The sequence below is a fragment of the Myxine glutinosa genome, chromosome 11 (genome assembly GCF_964187855.1).
Source record: "Myxine glutinosa chromosome 11, kmMyxGlut1.1, whole genome shotgun sequence".
Lineage (NCBI taxonomy): Eukaryota > Metazoa > Chordata > Myxini > Myxiniformes > Myxinidae > Myxine > Myxine glutinosa.
The window spans coordinates 65,887,885-65,912,218 of record NC_136271.1 but is presented as its reverse complement, the minus strand read 5'-3'; the positions used below and the strand labels follow the sequence as shown (position 1 = coordinate 65,912,218).

Genomic DNA, 24,334 nt, shown 5'->3' with positions numbered 1-24,334 from the left:
TGCCCCACGGAGCTCGATTTTTCATTATTTTATTATTTTAATTTCCCCCCCCCCCCCCCCATTTCATTTTTCACCGAATTTTCGGTATTGTGTCGCGAACTAACTTCATAACCGATTATACATTATTTTATATCTCATTTCAAGGTCAGTAACCTTCGTTTTGACATTTCCGGGCCTGGCCTGTCCGGGCCTGTTTCGGTTATAGTCCGTCCTTCGTCATTGAATACCGCTCGCTCGTGAACCATCGTCGTCTCCTGACTTGTACGTTTTTATTATTGCCAAATGATACAACAATTACTGTTGTTAATATTAGCATTAATTAATACAAGTCAGTAGACGACGATGGTTCACGAGCGAGCGGTATTCAATGACAAAGGACGGACTATAACCGAAACAGGCCCGGACAGGCCAGGCCCGGAAATGTCAAAACGAAGGTTACTGACCTTGAAATGATAGAAAATAATGTATAATCAGTTATGAGGTTAGTTAGCTGCACAATACCGAAAATTCGGTGAAAAATGAAATGAAAAAAATAAAATAAATAAATAAATTTTTAAAATTGAAAAAAAAAAAATTGAAAAAAAATGAAAAATCGAGGTGGGGGGGGGGGGGCGGGACACATGACATTGGCCTAACCAAATATCGAAACCCCTGTCAGATTCCACCAAACCCCTCGGAGGAGATGTAGCTTGAACTCGATTACCCACTAAAAAGACATCTTTTTCAGGCATGGCTCCGCCCACAATGGGCATAATACGCCCACTCTGGGCAGGACAACTAGATCATGATATCAACCTCCCACCCAAGTTTCATCAAGACCGGATGATATCATCGGGTAGTTATGCTGCGGACAGACAGACATAGACAAGACACACAGACAGATGCACACACATGACGAATATAGTTGTCACTTGATAACTCGTGAACCAATATGCTTTGTTACAATGTTAGTAATTTGAATGTCATGCCGTGGAAGGACGTATTAGGCTGCTCTATGCATCTTAACATGGCATGCATTTAAAACATGGGAATTCTTCCGGATTCTTTGTAGTTAATTGGCCTAACCAACTCAGGTCATGACGATCATTCTGGTGTATCACATTCCACATCAGAAAGCTCCAGAAGAACTCCATAAATGTAGAACGACTCTTCAACGTCACGACATCAACCGATATGCCTCCGCCCACATTATTACATCATTATAATACTTGGAACAAGTTTGATTTAAATCCATTCAGCTGTTCTCAAGTCATCAAATTTTTACCTGACATGACCTCTGACCTTTGACCTCTTGACACCAAAAGTTAATCAGTTATTCTTTGCATCATACATACTTATACAGTCTTTACATCATTATAAATACCTGTACCAAGTTTGAACTAGACCCCTTTAGCAGTTCTCAAGTTAGACATATTACAGACTTTGACCGTTGACCACTTGACCCCAAAATCTAACGGTCATTTTTGCATCACAATACATACTTGTACCAATTTTGGTCAGAATCCCATCACTGGTTCACAAGTTATTGCAGTAACAGGATTTTTACCCAACATGATCTCTGACCTTTGACCTTGTGACCAAAAAATCTAATCAGTTCATCTTTATCTCATTATACATACCTACATAAAGTTTGACCAAGATCCCTTCCGCCATTCTCAAGTTATCATGGTAACGAATACCTATCGCAGACGGACGGACAACCTGAAAACATAATGCCTCCGGCGACTTCATCGGTGGAGGCATAAAAAACATTTGGGCTAATTTGTCCGAGGCCTAAAGGTGAGGCATGAAGGCATGAAGCCCAAGGCCTATACGTATTGTCGTTCTTTGGAAGAGCCGTAACGCCGATGCTTTCGATATTTGATGGTCATTTTAACAATCGGTTTGTTTGGGTTTCACACTGAATGAAAAACGTTAAGGTAGAGCATGGTGATTGTGATATACGACAGTTTTGACAATATGTTCGGCCTGATTGGCATTTAAATCAAAATGGCGGTGTGTGGAGTCAGCCGTCGTATGCCGTAATGACATCACAGATGTAATCACATGACATCACCCCTCTCATGTGACCAGATCCTCAGCTCTGATTGGCGTACGTTTGTAAGGGACAAACACACATACATACATATGGATAGACAAACTGTTCTAGACGGCTTTGCCCTACAGGCTTTGCTGTAAAAACTACTTTTCTCATACCATAATTACATGAATGTTCTGGTATGTGACATCAAATTAAGCAGTTACAGTCGTACTACTTTACAATAATTGCATCTCATGATGAAAATTCTCTGAAAACAATGTCAAAGCAATGTGCTTACCCGGGCATGTTTCAACTCCAGCACAGCCGTTTCAATGAGATTTTTCCTGAAGGCTGCAACACGCCTCTGCTTAAATTCTGCAAGTTCTGCACCCAGAAGCCATGGTTCAGCATCACATTGGTGCTCTTTGCTTTGATACTTGGATCAAATTTAACATCCATGTCGGGTTAACATCATCTCACCAAATTGAAATCATATACGATGCACTTGCAATCCATTAAAAATTTTACAACACTCAGTGTTGGAAGAAATTTAAAAAGTCGATGATAGATGAATGGCAGGATAGATCAAACAAGGTACATATAAACCTGAAAAAGCTGCAAAAAAGGAAACCAATGCCAGGAGCAATACAAACAGTGTAATTTTAGACCACACCCTTTCGTGCAGTGCTGGAGATTGTCTCGAAGGTGTGAAATGTTGTTTCCTGCAATGCCTCTGCAACCTGTATGTCCCGTCCACGTAGCCGCGCTCGTTCAAGACCTTTCGTAGCACTGTCCGTGTCAAGCTGTGCACGCGTGCGCCGGTACAGCAGATCCTGAAAAATACCCGAACGGAAAGGCAAAACAACTCTACACAATGCACACAATCATTTAATAATTTCACAATGCTCGAAGCAAATCAAAATACAACTAGAACTGCCACTTTATAACTGCTGGCAGTGATGACCGGTTTCCTCCGCCTCCCCACTTGCATAATATTATGATTTTTTTCTCCATCAATTTGTCCCTAGATGATGCTAAATAAATTTCATCCTGATCAGATGAAGTTTTGTACTTGTCGAATTATGATGTCATAATTGAGGTCCCTGTGACATCATTCACATGGGTTATTCTCCATGGATAGTTCTTTACAATGAGCCATGTCTCAATCTTTTCTACACAGCGCTTTTACACAGGTGTAATTTTTTTTGGTTTTTCAAAGATGGCGCCCATATCACATGACATCATAATTACCATTGAAGATTCTACATTCCGAGGCGCTCCTATGGTGAAAATTTCCTGTCACTCGGTGCAATGACTGCAGAGGAAATGATTTCTAAAAAAAATAAACCTGAAAAATGGCAGTGCCAGAATCATTGACATGGCCTGTGAAGCTCAGAGTTTTTTCTTCTTGTTGTTCACACAATAACTTCTAGCTTCCAGACTGTACAACCCAATCATCTTGAAATTTTGCACACTTCTTCCCCTTCATGACTTGTACTTTATTATAAAGTTTCACGTCGATCAATGAAGCGGTTAAAGACACAATTTAAAACATATTTTCATTCAATTATTATGTACCAATCCATGTGAGCTATTGCAAATTCCAAGAAGGCATTTTAGCATGCCGACATGGGGAACAAAATTGTGAAGTTTCCATTTGATATGATAAAAAATGAGGGAAGAGCTAGATTATAAATTTTTATGCTTCAAAACGGCATAGCTCCTAAGCCATGTGACTTATGACATCATGGTCGCTGAACTTTTTGTTGGGCATGGGTATGCAATTGTGCATGCAAAGTTTGGCCTCGATCTGTTCAGGCGTTTTGGAGAAAATGGGTTTTTAGCTGTTTTTCAGGCTTTCCACTTAAAACATGACACGAACCACGTGACCTATGACGTCATTGTAAAAAAAAAATTCTGCATCAATTTATGGCCAAACCGAGTTTCTGTCTAGCCAAACCGAGATGATGCTCAAGAAATTTCATGGCAGTGGCACAATCAGATGGCCTCAGAAAAAGTGTTGCGTTTTTTCTTCTTCCAACAATAACGACTTCTGGCTTCCAGACAGTACAACCAATCATGTTGAGATGTTAAACACTTATTCCCCTTGATGACAGCTGCATTACATTAAAGTTTCAAGTCGATCAATGCAGCAGTTAAAGAGATAGAAGCTTTTTAAGATTAACATTCAATTATTTATTGCAACCACACTATGTGACTTAACACAACTTCCCAAGTAAAGTTTTAACTAACTTCTCCACATGGGGAACATTTGGGTAAAGTTTCCACTCAATATCTTCAAAAATGAGGGAGGATATAGGTTTTTAAAATTATGCTTAAAATGTCACAACTCCGAAATAATGTGATATATGATCGCTGAACGTCATGATCGCTGAACTTTTTGTTTGTCATGGGTATGCGATTATGCATGCCAAGTTTTGGCTCTATCTGTTCGGCCATTGCAGAGAATAAGGGGTTTCAGCGTTTTTCACGAAAAACAATATGGCAGCCGAAATATGTGAGGTATGACGTCGAAATTTTCTTGGTCCTAAATTTTTTTTTCACTTGGGTCATACACAAAAAAATATCATATTCGTGGCATCAAGGATTCTTCTGTTTGTCGCATTCTAATCTTGTAATATTAGCACTTTTAATATGCTAAATAAACATATTTTTTGGTCCCAATACAGCGTTCTTTAGAATGACCCATGAATCAATTTTTCCCATTGAGCCGTTTGAGATATATAGGGGCTAAGTTGAAGGTTTTTTTTTCCCCCAAGATGGCGCCCATACCACGTGACCTATGACATCATAATTAGCAATAAAAATTATACACGTCTTGCCCAATCACTTGGTGAAACGTTTGTGGTAATCGGACCAACGGTAAAGTTTTCGGCCATGCAAAAAGTGGCGGAAGAAAAAGTAGGGGTGAAGAATAATCTTGAGAAAAACAATAGGTATTCCTCTACATGTAATGAATGAAACCTAATAAGACTGCATTCCAATGATAAGTGTAAAAACACTGGAATCAAACTTACGATTGCCTCCAGGAGTCATTACAACCAACAAAGACAAACAAACACACAAACTGACAGTGGTGAAAAGATAACTTCCATCCACCTTTGGAGGCAGAGGTAACTACAGAGTTCATAGAACACCTTACCTGTGTTGCAAATTTCATTAGTCCAGATTATCTACAACACCGTAATATTTTGTTCAATACTGCTAAATAGAAGGGTTTTGAACGTGTCAAGGCGATTTGTATTCTACCATGTTCAAATATATAATTCATTTGAAGTTAAGTAAAGTTTTTGAAGGTTGCAGAAAAAAAAAAAAGCGTGTGCAGCAGCTTACCACCGTTGATGCAGCGTCTTTTACACCACCTTATTAAATACGTTAAATTTTCTGGTCTTCATCAATGATCTCTCTGACTCTCTTGAAAATCCTCTATCTCTTTGCTGATGACTCCACTCTCTGCCGCTCCATTCCTCTTCCCTCAGATCGGCAGTCTGCAGCCTCCTCACTCTCTGAAGACTTGGACAAAATCACAGACTGGTCAAACAAGTGGAACATGTCTTTCAATCCTGACAAATCTCACACTCTTACTATGTCTCTCCGAAAAGATCGACTGGACAACCCTCCCATCTACTTTCTCAACAATCCTCTCCAAGAAGTTCTGTCGCTCAAGCTTTTGGGTCTCACTATCTGCCATGATCTTTCTTGGGAAAACCACATTTCCAAGCTGGCCTCCTCCGTCGTGTGAAGTCCTTCCTCGGCACACCTGAGCTCACCACATACAAGGCTTTCATCCGCAGCCCAATGGAATACTGTTCTCCCCTATGGGCCGGTGCTCCTGCCTCACACCTAGCTCGGCTTCACGCTGTTGAAACCAAAGCTTTCAGAATTATTGGAATCTCCCGCGATGAAGCTATCTCTGAGGGCCTTTCACTCACTCACCGCAGGCAGGTAGGTGGTCTTTCTGTCTTCTACCGACTCCTCTCCGGCCTTGCACCCCCAGCTCTCTCTGTGCTCTGTCCCCCAAATATTCTTAAAGGTCGCACAAGATCTGCAAGCAACCCTCTGATGGTTAAACTGCCGAAATCTCGGCTCTCTGCTCACCTTCACTCTTTCATTCCTCTTTTCTCCCGCCTCTGGAACAAACTCCCTCACTCCCTTCAATCCCACTCCTCCCTCCAGGTCTTTAAAACAGCTGTTCACCACCATCTCTTATGTTCCCCCATCCAAAACCTTGATCTTTTCTACCCCGGCTAAATCACCCCAAATCCACCTTGTTTGAAATTCCAACTTCTTTCCTGGAAGTCCCGGCAGTGTCCATATGTTTTATACCTCTCCCACCCCACCCTTCCCATGCCCCCCCCCCCCCCAAAGCCCTCGCCCTCTCTCAGATCTCTCGATGTCTCCATGTCTCCATGTCTCCATGTCTCTCGGTCCCTGCTCTCAAATGTTGTGTTTGTGTCCTTCCCTCTCTCCCCATCTTGTCTACCACTCCCGATGTTATATGTTTTATGTGTCAGTTTGTCTTTCTGTGCGATTAATGTTCGCTCTTTCACGAGCCTCGATCTTGTATACAAAAAAAAAAAAGAAAAAAAAAATTTGTTATTCATGTCCCTTATGACATACTTAAAAACAGTAAATCTCCTGCTTGGAATGATTTTCAATTTTGTTCCGGTTTGTTTGAGTCGCCTACCAAATTCATCCATCAGGTTTTGTCATAATCCATCCAAAACATTGAGATACGACGCTATATATAGGTTTTGGTGCTATCTTTCAATTGTGATGAATTACTTTTAAAAATCGAAAATTCTCGAATCCAGATTTTCACCAAAATCCAATCAATTCGTCCATGTCACACACCCAACCTGTCCACCAAGTTTCATCAGAATCCATCCACAGTATTGATATTTATTCTCAGACAAACAGATGCGAAACATAACCACCGTCCACCTTAGGTGGCGGAGGTAACAAATTATCTCACTCCTCCATGGGCATGTGCAATTGGGACGAATTCAGAGCCAAAGTCCCGCTAACGGCAGGTTCGTTTTCCAATTGATGTTAAAAAATATAACATTCAATGGAAATAAAGTTGTTCCTCTATCATAAACTGATGTTTGTAGATGGACGGACAGACACAGAAAGTCAAAAACAGACACAAACAGACAAAGTCAAGCAAAGCTCCATATCGCAAAACTCAGATCGGCGGGCAGCAGCGTCTTCACTCTCTGCAGACCTGGACATTATCACAAACTGGTTAAACAAGTGGAACATGTCTTTCAATCCTAAAAATCTCACACTCTCTCAATGTCTCTCCAAAAAGACCATCTGGAAAACCCTCCCATCCACTTTCTCAAGAAAGTCTGTCACTCAGGCTTTTGGGTCTCACTATCTGCCATGATCTTTCCTGGGAAAACCACATTTCCAACCTGGCCTCCAAAGCCAGTCGCCGACTGGGCATCCTCCGTCATGCAAAGTCCTTTCTTGGCACAACTGAGCTCCTCACCACATAGAAAGCTTTCGTCCACAGCTCAATGGAATACTGGTCTCCCCTCTGGGCTGGCGCTCCTGCCTCACACCTAGCTCAGCTTCACGCTGTTGAATCCAAAGCTTTCAGAATCATTGGTATCTCCCGCGATGAAGCTGATTCTGAGGGCCTTTCACTCGCTCACCGCAGGCAGGTTGGTGGGGTCTGTCTTCTACCGACACCTCTCCGGCCTAGCTCCCCCTGCTCTGTCTGTGCCCTGTCTGTGCCCTGTCCTCCAAATATTCCTTCAGGACGCACAAGATCTGCCAGCAACCCTCTTCTGGTTAAACTACCAAAATCAAGACTCTGCTCACCTTCACCCTTTCATTCCTCTTTTCTCCCACCTTTGGAACAAACTTCCACACTCTCTTCAATCCCATTCCACCCTCCAGGTCTTCAAAACAGCTGTTCGCCATCATCTCTTATCTGCCCTCATCCAAAACCTTGATCTTTTCTACCCCTGTTAAAACACCCCAAAGCCACCTCTTTTAATCTCCAACTTCTTTCCCGAAATTCCTCGTGGTGTTCGTTTGCTTTATACTGTGTACCCCTCCTCCCCTCCCCCCTCCAAAGATCCACCGATGTTCCTGGTCTCTACTGTTGTGCTTGTGTGCTTTCCTCTCCCTACCCCTCTTGTCTCCCGCTCCCTTTATGTTTGCGCCTGTGCATGTTTTTGTGTTGTGATGAAAATGATGAAGAGCCTCCGTAGGCGTGAAGCATCGTGCCTGCCGATTTTTGGGCGAACGCTCGGTGCGCTCGAGAGTCAGTATCTCATCTGCTGAATGTGTTATGCTGACATGTGCGCTGTTTCTTCTTGGCAAGACGAGACTGGGATCGATGACTAATGTCTTAGAATGCTTGACCCATTTATACATGCTTTTGTGTAGAATGTCGTTTTGTGTAGGATGCAAAGATCGATTTCAATAAAGCCTTGTATCTTGGTGAGGTCTTGAAGTTTTTTTTTTCAATACAATTTATTGAAATCGATTCTGGGACGTTCATGGACAAACTCATCAAACTGGACACTTCTGAGGAGACCCTAACGCGAGCGATGCTGCCAGCCAGTTGACCCACTGGCTTCACTCTTGTGAAGAACGTTCTGTCTTGCAACGTCTCCCATACCATTTACAAATATGTCTCCCATTGCACGATCTATGCTGAGGCCGTGGCTACCTTGACGGCTCTCTATGTTAAACAGCGCAACACGATTTATGCTCGGCACCTTCTTGCGACGCGCAGACAGAAGACTACGGAATCGCTCGGGCAATACGCCCAGATATTACGGCAGCTTGGCAAGGACTGTGCCATCCCGGATCGCTCGGGCTTGGAGTGCACTGATGATTTAGTGCGCGATGCTTTCATAATTGGGCTCCAGTCTCCCGCGATCCGCCAGTGTCTGCTCGAGAGCGAAATGCTGGACTTCAAAACGGCTTTTGCCCAAGCCTGAGTCCTCCAGTCGGCTCTAGTCAGATCTGAAACTTACAGCCGGCTGTTCGTAACTGCGGGTACTATGGCCTACGCCGATGGTCGCGGCGAGTCAGAATCTGGCGCCGAGCGAGCTCCCGCACGGGGTATCGCGAGCCGGGGTTCCCGCGGAGAGGGCTCGGACGACGAGGAGTGCGAGCCAAGCACCGCGACCATGGCGACCCCCTGCTGGGGCGACTGCTAAATGCTACTTTTGCGGAAATCACCGTCACCCCCGCTCGTTATGCCCCACTCGGGAGACAACGTGCCACAACTGCGGGGGGAAATGTCACTTCGCCAAGGTCTGTCGGTCGACCAAAGCTCAACGGACGATGCTCCAGGTTGTCTCCGGGATCACGGAGAGCTCCGAGCAGCCTAGTGCGTGCTGTGGGTCCGGTGGAAATAAACGGCGAGTCGGTGGAAGCGCTGATCGATACTGGAAGAGATCGAACCTACATCAGTCAGCGTCTCGTCGAGTGACACGGGTGGCCCACCATCGCTGCGACAGCGTGTATACATGTCCTCAGGGGCCTTGTGGCAGCGATCGCGAGGGTTCTGTGTGGTTAAGCTGATTGCCAATGATGTTACGTACTCGGATGTAAAGTTAATGGTGTTTCAGAACCTTTGCTCGGAAGTGCTTCTCCGTCATGACTTCTTGAATCGACATAAGCGTCTAGAAATGCAGTTCGGCGGTGCTCAAACACTCTCTGTAGGCTCCGTGCCAGGCTCGATATGCGGCTTAACGGAGATAGCTATCGAACCACCCCCGCTGTTCCAGAGTTTAACATCGAATTGCCACCCTGTCACCGTGAAATCTAGGCAGTATTCACAGCCCGATGTCCAGTTCAGCGCCAACGAGATTAAACGTCTTCTGCTCGAGGGAATCATCAAATCAAGTTGCTCACCCTGGCGGGCTCAAGGGCTGGTCATAAATAGCGCTAATCGTCGCAAACGCATGGTTGTTGACTACTCACAAACGATGAATCACTTTACACAACTCGATGCCTACCCGCTACCGAGAATGGATGATATGGTCCGGGCGGTATCTAAATACCGAGTTTTCAGTACGCTGCACCTTCGTAGCGCCTATCATCAAATCCCGATTCGGGAAGCCGGCCACGCCTACACGGCCTTCGAGTCTGGCCAGCGGCTGTACCAATTTCATAGAATTCCTTTCGGCGTTACGAACGGAGTTGCATGTTTTCAACAGGTTATAGATGATATCCTATCAAAGGAGCAATTGAGAGATGTATTTGCTTACGTCGATAATGTGACTGTGTGCGGATGGAACCAGAAGGACCATGATGCTAATCTGCGGTGCTTCTTGGAAGTGGCTTGTAAATACCAGTTGACCTTCAATGAAGCCGAAGGTAGTTACTCCGTGATAACGATAGACCTTTTGGGCTACACTGTGTCCGGTGGGGAGATACGGCCCAATTTGGTGCGGCTTCAGCCCCTACTCCACTTAGCCCCTCCCGTCGATCCGGAGACTTTAAAGCGAGAGATGGGGCTGTTTGCGCATTACTCCCAGTGGGTCCCACGGTTTTCTGAGAAGATATGGCCTCTCGTCGAGTGCAAAACATTTCCGTTGGCCTTGGCTGCTCAAACATCCTTTGAACAACTGAAGGCTGACATAGCTGGCGCCGTTGTGACCTCCATTGATGAGACGGTCCCTTTCTTGGTGGAGACGGATGCGTCAGATTGCGCAATCGCGGTGTTACGGATTCGTCACTTCCGTTGTGGTGGTTTGCATCCACTGTAAATGTCTGATTCCATGTACTATAATTGTTTTCAAAAGGTTTATTGTTCATGAACTGTTTTGAAAAGGTAAAAAAATTAATGTTAAAAGAAACAGGAAACCGGATCGGGAACCAGACTACGAAGATGAAGAGGAGGAAGAAAAAAGGGCGGAGCGAGGGAGTCGGACAAGAAAGCCGAGCTGCTCCGAGTTCTGAAGCAAACGTTGGCGAGCAAGTGTCACGAGTGAACTTTTGGGGTTCCCGGGAAGGGATTCCTGCGACAGAGTTGTCATCGCTGTGACCGATCAACCTGCGTGTCAGGTTTTTGGCGGTGGATTCCGAGGAGAATTATCGCTGGGCCGTTACGTCTCAAGAACGGGTCGTCGGCCATTTTGACTCGCACGCTTTGCACGTCGAGCAAGGTTTCTTTGCTTCGTCAGCCGTTTTCACCGCTTTCAGACGTATCTGGTGTGCGTGTGTGCACCATGGCTTTTGAAGATTAATTTGCGGTTCGCCGACTGTGAGCCGTGAAAGCCCATACCCAGTGTGATCTCTCAGTCGCCTGGAGGGCGCCTTTGTGCAGCTTCGGCTGTGTGACTGTACTTGCCAACCGCACGGGATTCTCGTCGATTGGACATCGTTCTGGCGATCGCTGGAGCGAATCAACGTTGGCTTGAAGCCGGGAATAGGAGACATTGGGGAATGTTCTTGGTTCACTCACTTGGAGCACAGTGAGTTATATATTACTAAACTGATGGCACCATCATAGGACATATTGATCGTACTTTTGATTACTATTATTGTTGTACTGTTATTCTTGTGTGATCTTAATACAATGTGTTTGTGAGTAACAATGAGGGTGGCTTCTCCATTGATCTTTGACATACCGAATAACACATTTTTCTGCCCTGACTCCTCTCAGGGCTCGGAGGTACACCGTGACCAGGGGGTCGGGGAGGAGCACGTAACAGCGGCCACACTGAATCAGGGGGGCCAACTGGTGGCATTCTTCTCACGCACCTTATCTGATAGTGAGAGGCGCCATTCCTCGATTGAAAAGGAGGCTTACGCTATAGTTGAATCGGTCCATAGATGGCGACACTTCCTCTTAGGGAAGCATTTTCAACTAATCACGGATCAGCAATCAGTCGCTTTTATGTACGATGGGAAACACTCTCAAAATATTAAGAATGAGAAGATTGCACTCTGGCGATATAATTGGCCGACTATAGCTTTGATATCGTGTACAGACCGGGAAAAGATAACCGTGCAGCCGACGCCTTGTCTCTGCCCATATGCGCTGGAATGACGGTCGACGAGCTACGTACCATACACAATGCGCTTTGTCACCTGGGTATTGCCCGCATGGCCCATTTCGTTCGGAACAGGAACTTGCCTTTCTCCGTCGACGATATTCGTCATTTATGCAAGTCGTGTCCGGTTTGTGCGGAACTCAAGCTGAGTTTTTACAAGCCCGCTATGGGTACGTTAATACATGCTGGATGGCCGTGGGAGCGACTGAACCTAGACTTCAATGGGCACTTGCCCTGCGGCGGCACGCATCGCTACCTTCTAACGGTAGATGACGAGTATTCATGATTCCCGTTTGCATGTCCGTGCTCGGACATGTCGTTTTACGGTGATCCGATGTCTTCAGCTGTTGTTCCTCATGTTCGGCTATCCTGCATTCATACATAGTGACAGAGGGACGGCGTTCCTGTCATGAGAGATCAAGCAATTTCTCCTCGAGCGGGGAATTGCTTCCAGCCGCACCACCGCGTACAATCCCCAGGGTAACGGGTTCATTGAACATTATAATGGGATTATTTGGAAGGCGGTTACTATGGCTCTGCGAACCCGCGGGGTGACTTCAGTCCATGCTATGTACAGAGACGAATGCCACCCCTCACGAGCGACTGTTCAAGTACCGTCATAGCTCTAGCGGGCAGCCTCTACCCTCATGGCTGGCTGAGCCGGGTCCGACTTTCCTGAAGCGAGCAGTCCGACACAGTAAATACGAACCGCTCATGGAACGCGTGGAAATTTTGGAAGCATACCCAGAAAACACGCATGTTCGTTTGGCCGACGGTAGAGAAACCACCGTGTCGGTCCGGCATCTCACGTCTTGCGGAGACGTTGATCGGCAGCCCATCATGAGTGTACCGGCTGAGGCAGACTTGACTTCCCACGCCAGGTCGGAACTGCTCCCGGACGATGCTGAGAGTGGTGCCGCCGCTTCGGACCCCACGAGCTTGTCACCTTTACCAGGAAGCCTTCAGAGCACTGAGTAAATCGCCCGGCAGGGGGCCCTGCCGATACTGAGCGTTGGGGGCCTGGGCGCTGACCGAGTTTATCGCTCGCAAGCTGGCCGGTTATGTCAGCAACCGTCGCCTTTTGGGTGGTAGATTGTACGCCCTGATTTAATCACTTACACCTGCTGCCGTGGTGTGCCTTACACCTACTCACACCTGCTGGCCGTATTCTTAAGAGGGAGATTGTGATGAAAATGATGAAGAAGAAGAGCCTTCGTAGGCGTGAAGCATCGTGCCTGCCTATTTATGGGCGAACGCTCGGTGCGCTCGAGAGTCAGTATCTTATCTGCTGAATGAATTATGCTGAGATGTGCGCTGGTTCTTCTGGGTAAGACGAGACTGGGATCGATGACTAATGTCTTGGAATGCTTGACCCATTAATACATGTTTTATAATGTTTTCATTCGCTTTGTAGGACTAATGAGATTATTGTCTTTTTGTGTAGGATGCAAAGATCGATTTCAATAAAGCCTCGTATCTTGAAGTGAGACAATGAAGTTTTTTTCAATACACGTGTTTAATGTGTTAGCTCTGACACGAGCCTTGACTCTATACAAAACAAACAAAACAACAAAAAAACACAAACACAAACACGTGATCCAATTCCTTAACACCACCTTGGCTTCGCGCACACAGGGTGAAAACGATCAGGTTATCGGCCGTGTGATGACAGTGCATTGTACTGGCTAATGCCCTGAACAACCACTTGCAATTGTGCTACAAAATGATAGCCACCCATTTATTCTACTCATTTAATCAAACAGAACATGAATGAATCATCGTATCATAAATAAATGTGGCAACTGACCTTCGCGGCCTGTGTGTCCCTTGCATAATACTTCAGAAGGTCAGAAAGCTTCAAATCTTGATCAGATGCGACACGATTTTGCAACTTCTGTCCACGGGATTGGAAATACATGTACGTTAGTCTGAAGAAACAACTGATACATACTACGATACGACAATTATTTACCTCTTCTAAAAATCAATCGACGATAAAATACATCAAAATAAATAAATCAACCCGGCATTCGGAAAGCGAGAATTTTTCATCGCGAATAGTCTTGAATTTAAAACGTGAGTCCGACACCTCATCAATCAACATCATGAAAAGGAAGGCATAACGCATTTGCATACAAAGTGAACGTAAGTACAAGGTGGTCTCATCGTTTGATTAAAAGTTAATTTCATCATGATTAGTCTAAAAACTAACATTTCAGCTTACCTTTAAAAATGGTAAAAAAGCTGCAGTCAAAAGAAAGATACCGTATTTTAAAACAAAACCTCAGGGTGGTTCAAGGTTAATGTAGGTATTGGTTCAAGAGTTATCAAGTGACCACTATATTCGTCATGTGTGTGTGTCTGTCTGTGTGTGTCTGTCTGTCTGTCTGTCCGCAGCATAACTACCTGATTATATCATCCGATCTTGATGAAACTTGGGTGGGAGGTTGATATGATCTAGTTGTGTCCTGCCTAGAGTGGGCGTATTGCGCCCATTGTGGGCGGAGCCACGCCCAAAAATGATGTCTTTTTAGGAGGTAATTGAGTTCAAGCTACATCTTCTCTGAGGGGTTTGGTGGAATCTGACAGGGGTTTCGATATTTGATTAGGCCAATGTCATGTGTCTAGCCCCACGGAGCTCGATTTTTCATTTATCTTTTTTTTTCATTTTTTAAATTTATTTATTTATTTATTTATTTATTTTTATTATTTTATTTTCATTTCATTTCTCACCGAATTTTCGGTATCGTGTAGCTAATTAACCTCATAACTGATTATACATCATTTTCTATCTCATTTCAAGGTCAGTAACCTTCGTTTTGACATTTCCGGGCCTGGCCTGTCCGGGCCTGTTTCGGTTACAGTCTGTCCTTTGTCATTGAATACCGCTCGCTCGTGAACCATCGTCATCTCCTGACTTGTTTATTTTTAATATAAGAAGGTGTTAAAATAACAATTCAATAATTTGTTTTACAATTATATTGTCTACCCTGAGCAAGTTAAACATGAAATTTTAAACGACGCTGATCAAACCATTGAGAAAAAAAACTTAGAATGGTAACAGTCACACATGCAGTGTTGAAACAGATGCATCACCATGTTCCTTGTGGGCTTCCAGGATGGTCTAGAGGTACACATACTCACCTCTAAGCTGTCTAGCCTTGGTTTGAATCCTGACCCAGCTATAAACTGTCATCCTGGTGTTTCACAGGCAGGGTGATTCAATGTGTCGACGTTAAACGGGCGTCCCATCTGCTAGTATTTGTTGGCGGACGTGAAAGATCCCGCAGTGTCCTTTGTGAAGAGTAGGTGAGCTATCGCTGGCACCGTGAACAAATTACAAATTCCTTCTCTAACGAGCAGAGGGTATTGCATCAGAGGCACGGCTGCGCCTTTAGCAGATGCTGCTGCCTGGCAGCCTTGTACCCAATTCTATCACTCAAGAAAGCATTAAACATGGGTTGAACGGACAATTTTGGAAAACTTGCTGCTGTACACGACAATGCAGAATTGGACGTCGGTGTTGGAAGTGTGGAATACTTCATTCTCACTTCAAATTTGATTGGGTTAGTGCAATGTGGGTTGGGTACCAATGGACGGCAAAATTTGATCAAAACAATTGGTTTGGTCCAAAGTAAAAACTCATGGAAACGGATCAGGAAGAAGGAAACGGTCATTGCACAGTTGTAGTGACAATGAAGCCAATTGAGTGGTACGTACAGGACAGTTGGGAATGGCACATCAGAGTTCGACTTGACATGCCAGGGAAAGCATTATTGTGTAGTCAAAGTGTGACCACTACTACTCTAGTTCGGGAAGATCCAAGTAATCACCCTTCCAATTTTCATCTCTGAGCCACTCTAATAATATCTGGATAGCTTTACCTTTACGAATGCTGAAGATGTCAAAGTGCCTGTGCTTAAATGGCTATGGCCCATTCCCAAAGGTTTCTACACAGATGCCATCAAGGTACAACAACATTGATGGGATAAGTATGTGGGCATGTGTATCAGGGAGGAATAGCCTGAGAATTAGGTGAAATTTCATCAACTTCCTTATATACTCTATTTTACATAATACAGTCTTATGTCAACCTTGAACTACCCTCCTACCTTTCCCAGACATCCCCACATATTACAAACAAATGAAGGACCACTCAATGTCAGAGGGCCCAAGCTAATTTACTTGGATAATAAATTCAGAAACACCTCACCCGGTATCTTTCAAACATCTCGGAAGCATTTTCCAAGAATCTGAGAAAGAAAAATAAAATAGATAAATAATTAAAATCCCATTTTGTTTGCAGCTTCATATCATGAATGCACACAGGACAAGGAACTACAATTCTCGAGCTTTTACTGGCACAAAAAGAAAAATAAATGATATGGAGGGAGAGTAATGGGCAAGGCAAAGTTAGAATACAAAGACAGAAGAAACTACATTGAGGATTTATCAATGCAGAGCCCCTCCTCGGCATTTGGCGAGGCAACCCCATTCACACAACAGGTCAATGAGTACAAACCCCTTATTGATAAAAAAAAAAACATTTCGAATGCAAAATTTACTACGATATTTCATTGCTGTGCAAAGCTGTGTGTATGCGATGTAGATTTTAAACACCTCAGATAGAATACAACAACAACAACATGCATTTTAAAGGCCATTTTCCCTGCTAGAGCGGGGGTTAGCCTTGCGGTCCCCATGACAATCTTCTCCATTTTGCCCTATTTTCTGCATCTCTCCTTGTTAACCCCCTTGCCCGCATTTCTTCTTCCACCATCTTTAGCCAAGTCTTTCTCTGTCTTCCCCGTCCTCTGCTTCCTTCTACATTCATTTCCATCACTCTTCTCAACCAGTCACTTTCATCCTTCCTCAACACATGACCAAACCATCTCAACCTGTTCCTCTTCACAGCATCAATCACAGGCTCTATTCCCATCATCTTTCGCAATTCATCATTTGTCTTCCTCTCTCTCAACGATACTCCACACATCCACCGAACCATTCGCATTTCCACCATTTCCAACCTTCGTTGCTGCTCTACGTTCATTACCCATGTCTCGCTCCCATAAATCATAACACTTCTCACACATGCAGCATACACCTTTCCCTTCAGCTTCAACGACACTCCCCTCATCATCAGCACGCCACTCAGTTCCCGAAACTTCTTCCATGCACATCTCACTCGAGCAACCGTTGCCGAGTCTGATCCACCTTCTCCATTCAGCATGTCTCCGAGGTAGCAAAATGTTTTCACACCTTCCAGCTTCACGCCGTCTCCAAGATCCAACTCAACATTTCCGCCATCTGCAGCTCCCTCTGTGCACACCTTACATTTGAACGTAGCTGCCACACTGGTTAATGACCCTCTCAGACCACTACATTTTTGATGAACCCACTCAGCGCACATTGTACATTGAATGGAGTTCACTCCGACACCCTTCCTACACACAGCACAGGGCCACTTCCCAGTTCTTTCCACCTCACCACATGCTTTACCACTTGCCATCACCTTCGTCTTTCCGATATTCACCTTCAGACCTTTTGTCTCCATACATTCCTTCCACGTGTTCATCTTTTCCTTCAGTCCATCCATACTTTCCACAATCAACACCAGATCATCTGCATACAACAACTCCCACGGTAAACCCTCCTTTACGTTCTGAGCCAGCACCTCCATCACAGCTACAAATAGTAGTGGACTTAGTACCGATCCCTGATGCACTCCCACCTTCACCTCAAACTCACCACTGTTCCCGTCCTTCGTCCTTACAGCTGTGCGTGCTCTTTTGTACATTGCCATCACTACTCTGATCAACCATTCCTCCACTCCTAACTTCCTCAATGCCCATGTCAATACTTTGCGTGGTACCCTATCGAATGCTTTCTCCAGATCAACAAACCCAAGAAAACTTCTTCCTCTTCTCCATGTACTTCTCCTGCAATTGCCTCACAATGAAAAGCGCGTCTGTCGTTCCTCTTCCTGGCATGAATCCAAACTGCATTTCGTCGATCTTCACTTTCTTCCTTATCCTCCTCTCCAACACCCTTTCCAATACCTTCATTCCATGCTCCAATAACTTTATCGCTCGGTACGAGCCACACTCCAGAGGGTCACCTTTCGCCTTGTATAGAGGGACGAGGGTACTCAGTTCCCAATCCACTGGAATGCAGCCTTCTTTCACCACCAGATTACAGATCTCTGTCATTCTCTTCACACCCCAACTTCCTGCTGCCTTCAACATATCTCCCACAACTCACGTCGGCCCTCCCACTTTGCTACCCTTCATTGCTTTTATCGCTTCCTCAACTTCCTTCTCAGTTATCTTCTCTGCCGGTCCGAAAACAGGGTTACTCTCTATGTTGCCATCCCATTCATTCTCTGTATTCAACAGCATTTCCATATATCTTTTCCATCTTCCTTTAATTCCATCTGGGTCGACAACGATTTGTCCCACTTCATCCTTCAAGCAACTCACCCCCATCACATCACACCTCTCTTTCGCTATCTGCTTTGCAATCCTGAATACTGCTTTCTGACCCTCTTCCGAATCCAAGCGTTCTCCGAACATTTTCCTACATGCCTCCTGCGCCTTTGCTACCTCTTTCTTTGCAGCCTTCCTGGCTGCCTTATAACTTTCATGCTCTGCTGTTTCTGCTCCTGTACCCTTCGCCTTCTGCCACTCCTTGAACTTCTTCCTCTTCTCGTCAATCCTCTTTCCAACTTCATCATCCCACCACCATGTTTCTGAGTGCCTCGGTGGTCCTTTTGTCCATCCACATACCTCACCAACGGCTCCCAACAGACTAGCTTTCATCGACATCTAACCACTTTCAAGCTCAACCACATCCACATCATCCTCGACCCTACTCAGCCTCTCTTTTAATGCCTCCCTTACTGTCACCTCTTTCAACCTCCACACCTTCATTCTCGGTTGGTACTTCACCCGCCGAGCTCTCCTCGCACCTTTCACCCTTATGTCGCAGACAACCAAGTGGTGCTGTGAAACAGCCTCCTCCCCTGGGATCACCTTTGTGTCCCGGAGGTGCCCCCTATCTCGCCTACGCACCATCAGGTAGTCAACGGTTGTCGTCGACCCACCTGACGTGTATATAACAAGCTTATTATCCTCTTTCTGGAACTGAGTATTACAAATCAACAAATCAGCTCCATCAGCAAACTCCAAAATCCTTTCACCTTCTCCATTTCTCACACCATATCCGTAACCCCCATGAACTCCCTCAAAACCATCCATACTCCTTCCCACATGTCCATTCAGGTCTCCTCCTACCACAACAACTTCCTCATCTTTCACGTTTTCCATCAGCTTCTCTATCGCACACCAGAACTTGTCCTTTTCTTCATCGCTTCGACCAACCTGCGGAGCATATCCCGAGATGACGTTCACCAAGAGCTTTCCAATCATCATTTTCACCATCATCAACCTATCACTCACTCTCGTCACACTCACCACACTGTCTACAAACTCCTCAGAAAACAGGACACCAACACCATTCACACCCTCCAGGCACCCTTGCCACACAAACTTGTATTTCTGTCCCTGCCTACCCTTCACCATTCTCACACCACTTCCCTTCCATCTCGTCTCTTGCACACAACATATGTCCACTCTTCTTCTGACCAATACTTCCACCACTTCTCCTGATCTCCCTGTCATTGTCCCTACATTCCAAGTCCCAAACCTCAGAAACCGATCTCCACTTCGGGCTGTACCCTGCCCATATGTAGTTATAATTGTCATGGTTCCCTTTTTGAGGCAATATTTTTATGGCCGGATGCCCTTCCTGACGCCAACCCTCTTAGTCGTCTTTTATGACACGCAGGGATACGGTGTACCTATTCTTATCCAGGGTACACACCGGGATACCTCAGACCTCAGATAGAATACCTCAGATAGAATGATATGGTGGACACACATGGTGTACACATGGTGTACACACACCTCAGATAGAATGATATATAGATTACAGTAGATGTTGTTGTTTTTTGTATACAAGATCAAGGCTCATGTAAGAGCTAACATGTGGAAAAAAACACCCCCAGAAACAGGCATGGTCAAGGTCAACATCGATATTCAGTGTGTATATACATATACAGTGGAACCTTGACTTACGAGTGCACCAACTTACGAGTTTTCCGAGATACGAGCCGTCGCTCGGGCGGTTTATTGCTTTGAGATGCGAGCCGAGATCCGAGTTACGAGCTTACGCCACCCGCCACCAGGTGGGTTCCGGTCACGTGGTTATCTTGCCGTGCAAGTATCTCTGCCATATATCGCTGCTGTTTTGTTTTCGCATTTTGGTTATTTTGGAGCTTACGCCACCCCCCACCAGGTGGGTTCCGGTCACGTGGTTATCTTGCCGTGCAAGTATCTCTTGCCGTATATCGCTGCTGTTTTGTTTTCGCATTTTGGTTATTTTGGAGCTTACGCCACCCCCCACCAGGTGGGTTCCGGTCACGTGGTTATCTTGCCGTGCAAGTACAGTATCTCTGCCGTATATCGCTGCTGTTTTGTTTTCGCATTTTGGTTATTTTGGAGCTTACGCCACCCCCCACCAGGTGGGTTCCGGTCACGTGGTTATCTTGCCGTGCAAGTACAGTATCTCTGCCGTATATCGCTGCTGTTTTGTTTTCGCATTTTGGTTATTTTGGAGCTTACGCCACCCCCCACCAGGTGGGTTCCGGTCACGTGGTTATCTTGCCGTGCAAGCATTTCTGCTGTATATCGCTGCTGTTTTGTTTTCGCATTTTGGTTATTTTGGAAAATTTCTTAGTTTTAACCACGGGTCCTAAGAAATTGAGTGCCAAGGGCAGTACTGAGAAGAAGAAGAGGCTGATGTGCTTGGATATAAAACACGCAATCGTCGAAAAACATGAGCGAGGTGTGCGTGTTGTCGACTTGGTGAGGCGGATGTGAAGGCAGCTGAAGATTTTATTATAACTTTTGCCGAACTGATAGAAGCCGAACGATACATCCCCCAGCAAATCTTCAACTGTGACGAGACAGGGCTCTTCTGGAAAAAGATGCCGAGGAGGACGTATATAACGGCAGAGGAGAAGAGCATGCCAGGCCACAACTTGTTCAGAGTGCCGGCGATAGCTCGCCTTCTCTTTGTGGAAAACACGGTGAGATCCTTAACATCCAACAACTAATGGGACGCAAACGGGGCGCCCAGTTTAGCGGTACACACATTGATGAATCACCCTGCCTGTGATTCACCCATGACAGGTTATAGCTGGGTCGGGATTCAAACCCAGGCTGGACAGTTTAGACTTTAGAGTCAAGTGTGCGTACCTCCAGTCCAGGCCATCCTGCCAACTTGTATGCTGCATACAGGTGAAATATAAAGCGCGAGATATTTTTATATATACTGTATATTTAAAAAAAAATTGGCGTGGTTTTTGGCGGGCTGGAACGGATTAATAGCATTTCAATGCATTTTAATGGGGAAATTTGATTTGAGAAACGAGCAAATTTAGTTACGAGCTCGGTCACAGAACGAATTAAACTCGTAAGTCAAGGTTCCACTGTATATATATATATATGTGTGAAAATGAATGAATGAATGATCATTTTAAGGCCATTTTCCCCGCTAGAGCGGGGGTTAGCCTTAAGGGCCCCATGACATTCATGGTTCCCTGTTTGAGGCAATGTTTTTATGGCCAGATGCCCTTCCTGACACCAACCCTTGGTCGCCTCTTACGATGCGCAGGGATACGGTGTACCTATTCTAAACCGGGGTACACACCGGGATCATTCATCCCAGCAAGCTTGTACTCAATTTGCCGACCTCGGAAGGATGACAGGCTGAGTCAACCCCCCTGGCGTTAATTCAGAGATCGATCGGGATTCCAACCCAGGATCCTAGGATCCCAAGCCGGCACCCTAACCGCGAAGCCAACACCAGGTGTATATATATATATATATATATATATATATATATATATATATATATATATATATATATATATATACACACAGTCACGTGAAAAAGCAAGTACACCCCATGTAAAGTTTTGACCTTTTCAACATATTTCAACATACAGCTATTTGATCTTCATTTCAACAACAATTGATAGATAAAGGTGATATAATATAACAAATATCATGAAACATTTACATTTTGTAGTCCATTGTATAATTTAAATGAACATAAATGCAAATTTCGCATGTGGAAAAAGTAAGTACACCCTGACATTTATCACTGCTTCAAATACCGAAAATTAGAATCAGGTGCACCAGCTCAGGTGCAAATGATTAGAACATCGTTAGAGAGGATCTTAGAGGAACCTGTCTTATTTAAACCTCAGACATTTCGTTTGGTTTGCTCTTTGTTGTTGAAGTGTCGTCACCATGCCTAGATCAAAAGAGCTCTCTGAGGCCTTCAGAAAGAAGGTTATAGATGCCTACGAGTCTTGGAAGGGATTTAAAAAGATCTCCAAACAATTTGAAATCAATCATTCGACTGTCCAGAAGATCATCTACAAGTGGAGAAGATTCCAAACAACTGCCAACTTGTTCAGGCCAGGCCGCCCCAGCAAGTTCAGCCCGAGAGCAGACCGCAAGAGGCTGAAAGTCGTCTCTAAGAACCCCAGAATGTCATCACGGGACCTACAGGTAGCTCTACAGGTAGACCTACAGAACTTCTGGAACAATGTGCTCTGGACAGATGAGTCAAAGGCAGAGCTGTTTGGCCACAGTACCAGAAGACATGTTTGGTGAAAACCAAAGACAGCATTTGACCACAAGAACCTGATACCAACTGCTACCAACTTAGTTATTACCACGTGACCATCCAGACAGCAGTGATCCCAATGAGAGAGGTAGCGTGTTGTCCAACAAAAGCCGGAAGTTAGGCCTTGTACCACTCAACCAGCTCTGCATTCGCTCAGCACAGATGATCAATCTCACTATGGCAAGGGAGAGAGAACAGCACGGGAAAAGGACACAGAAACCTGCTAACACAATAACGAGGAGAGATGTGCAGATGATGGTCCACGTAGATGGAGCAAACCCAGAAGTCTTCTTGACTGCAGATTATAAATATATATATATATATATATATATATATATATATATATATATATATATATATCTATATATATATATATATATCACCGCATCTGTTGGCCCTCTCCTGGCTACGTACCTAAACTCGCGTGGCACATCACTCCAGCATTACTCACCTTTTTCCATTTTATTGCACATTGCACAGTACTTTCGCATAAAAACCGTAATTATGCTCAGTATGAGCACAGGAGGAATCATCAGGAGCATGAAACTCCATACCTTGTTTTATTCCAAATGGCCATCACTTGTACAACAGTGCTGGATAGTTTAAAGTTGCTTAAGCATTCCTGTTTTAAGCATTTTTGTTAGTTCTTTATTGCAGAGCCTCAGATCCGTGCTTTGCTAAACTGATTATGATCATTTTCCGTTTATGATGCACAAATTGCAACACACAACGTTGCAGAAGTACTTTCCAGGTGCTGACATTTATATCCATCGGTAGTTTATTGCTGCACACCCGAGTACTGTCGGAACCTGCTTTATCGTCGTAGCTAATGAAGAGATGCCGAGTATGGGGGGGGGGAGTGGGAGGGGGGAGGGGGAGAGTGGGAGGGGGGGAGAGTGGGAGGGGGGAGGGGGGAAGGGGGAAGGGGAGGGGGGGAAGGGGGAGGGGAGGGGGAGGGGAATGGGGGGAGGGGAGGAGAGGGGGGGAGAGGGGGGGAGGGGAGGAGAGGGGGGAGGGGAGAAGAGGGGGGGGGAAGTACCCGGCATTCCGTGTATAAACGTGAGGGAGGAGGAGGAGGGGGAGGGGGGAGTGGAGGGGGGGGAAGGGGCGGGGGGGAGTGGGAGGGGGAGTGGGAGGGGGAGGGGGAGGGGGGGAAGGGGAGGGGAACGGGCGGGAGGGGAGTGGGAGGGGGAGGGGGGAGGGGGGAAGGGGAGGGGAACGGGCGGGAGGGGAGGAGAGGGGGGGAGGAGAGGAGAGGGGGGGGAAGTACCCGGCATTCCGTGTATAAACTTAAGGGAGAAGAGGGGGGAGGGGGAGGGGAGGAGAGGGGGGAGGGGCGCGAATCGTCGAATCAGCGCATTTGCTCTGCCACCGATTCAGATTCCGTGTATAATATTCCTCACTGAAAAAAAGTATGGATCTAAAGATGAAAGAAAAAAAAACCTGTGACGTGAATGGCAATGTTCCTCGCTGAAATGTGAAAAAACGCAATCGCGCGGGC

At 45.3% G+C, this 24,334-nt stretch overlaps 1 protein-coding gene across 1 annotated transcript in view; it reads right to left on the bottom strand.

Moving 5' to 3' along the window:
- Positions 1–24,334, bottom strand: part of LOC137411836 (sorting nexin-6-like) — a 56,908-nt gene that overhangs the window by 1,342 nt on the left and 31,232 nt on the right. Inside the window, exons 10-13 of the mRNA XM_068097118.2 lie at positions 16,289–16,328; positions 13,883–13,969; positions 2,694–2,853; positions 2,319–2,404 (exon numbers count right to left, since the gene is read on the bottom strand). Of these exons, the coding sequence (XP_067953219.1) occupies positions 2,319–2,404; positions 2,694–2,853; positions 13,883–13,969; positions 16,289–16,328 (373 nt within the window). The remainder of the gene's footprint in view (positions 1–2,318; positions 2,405–2,693; positions 2,854–13,882; positions 13,970–16,288; positions 16,329–24,334) is intronic.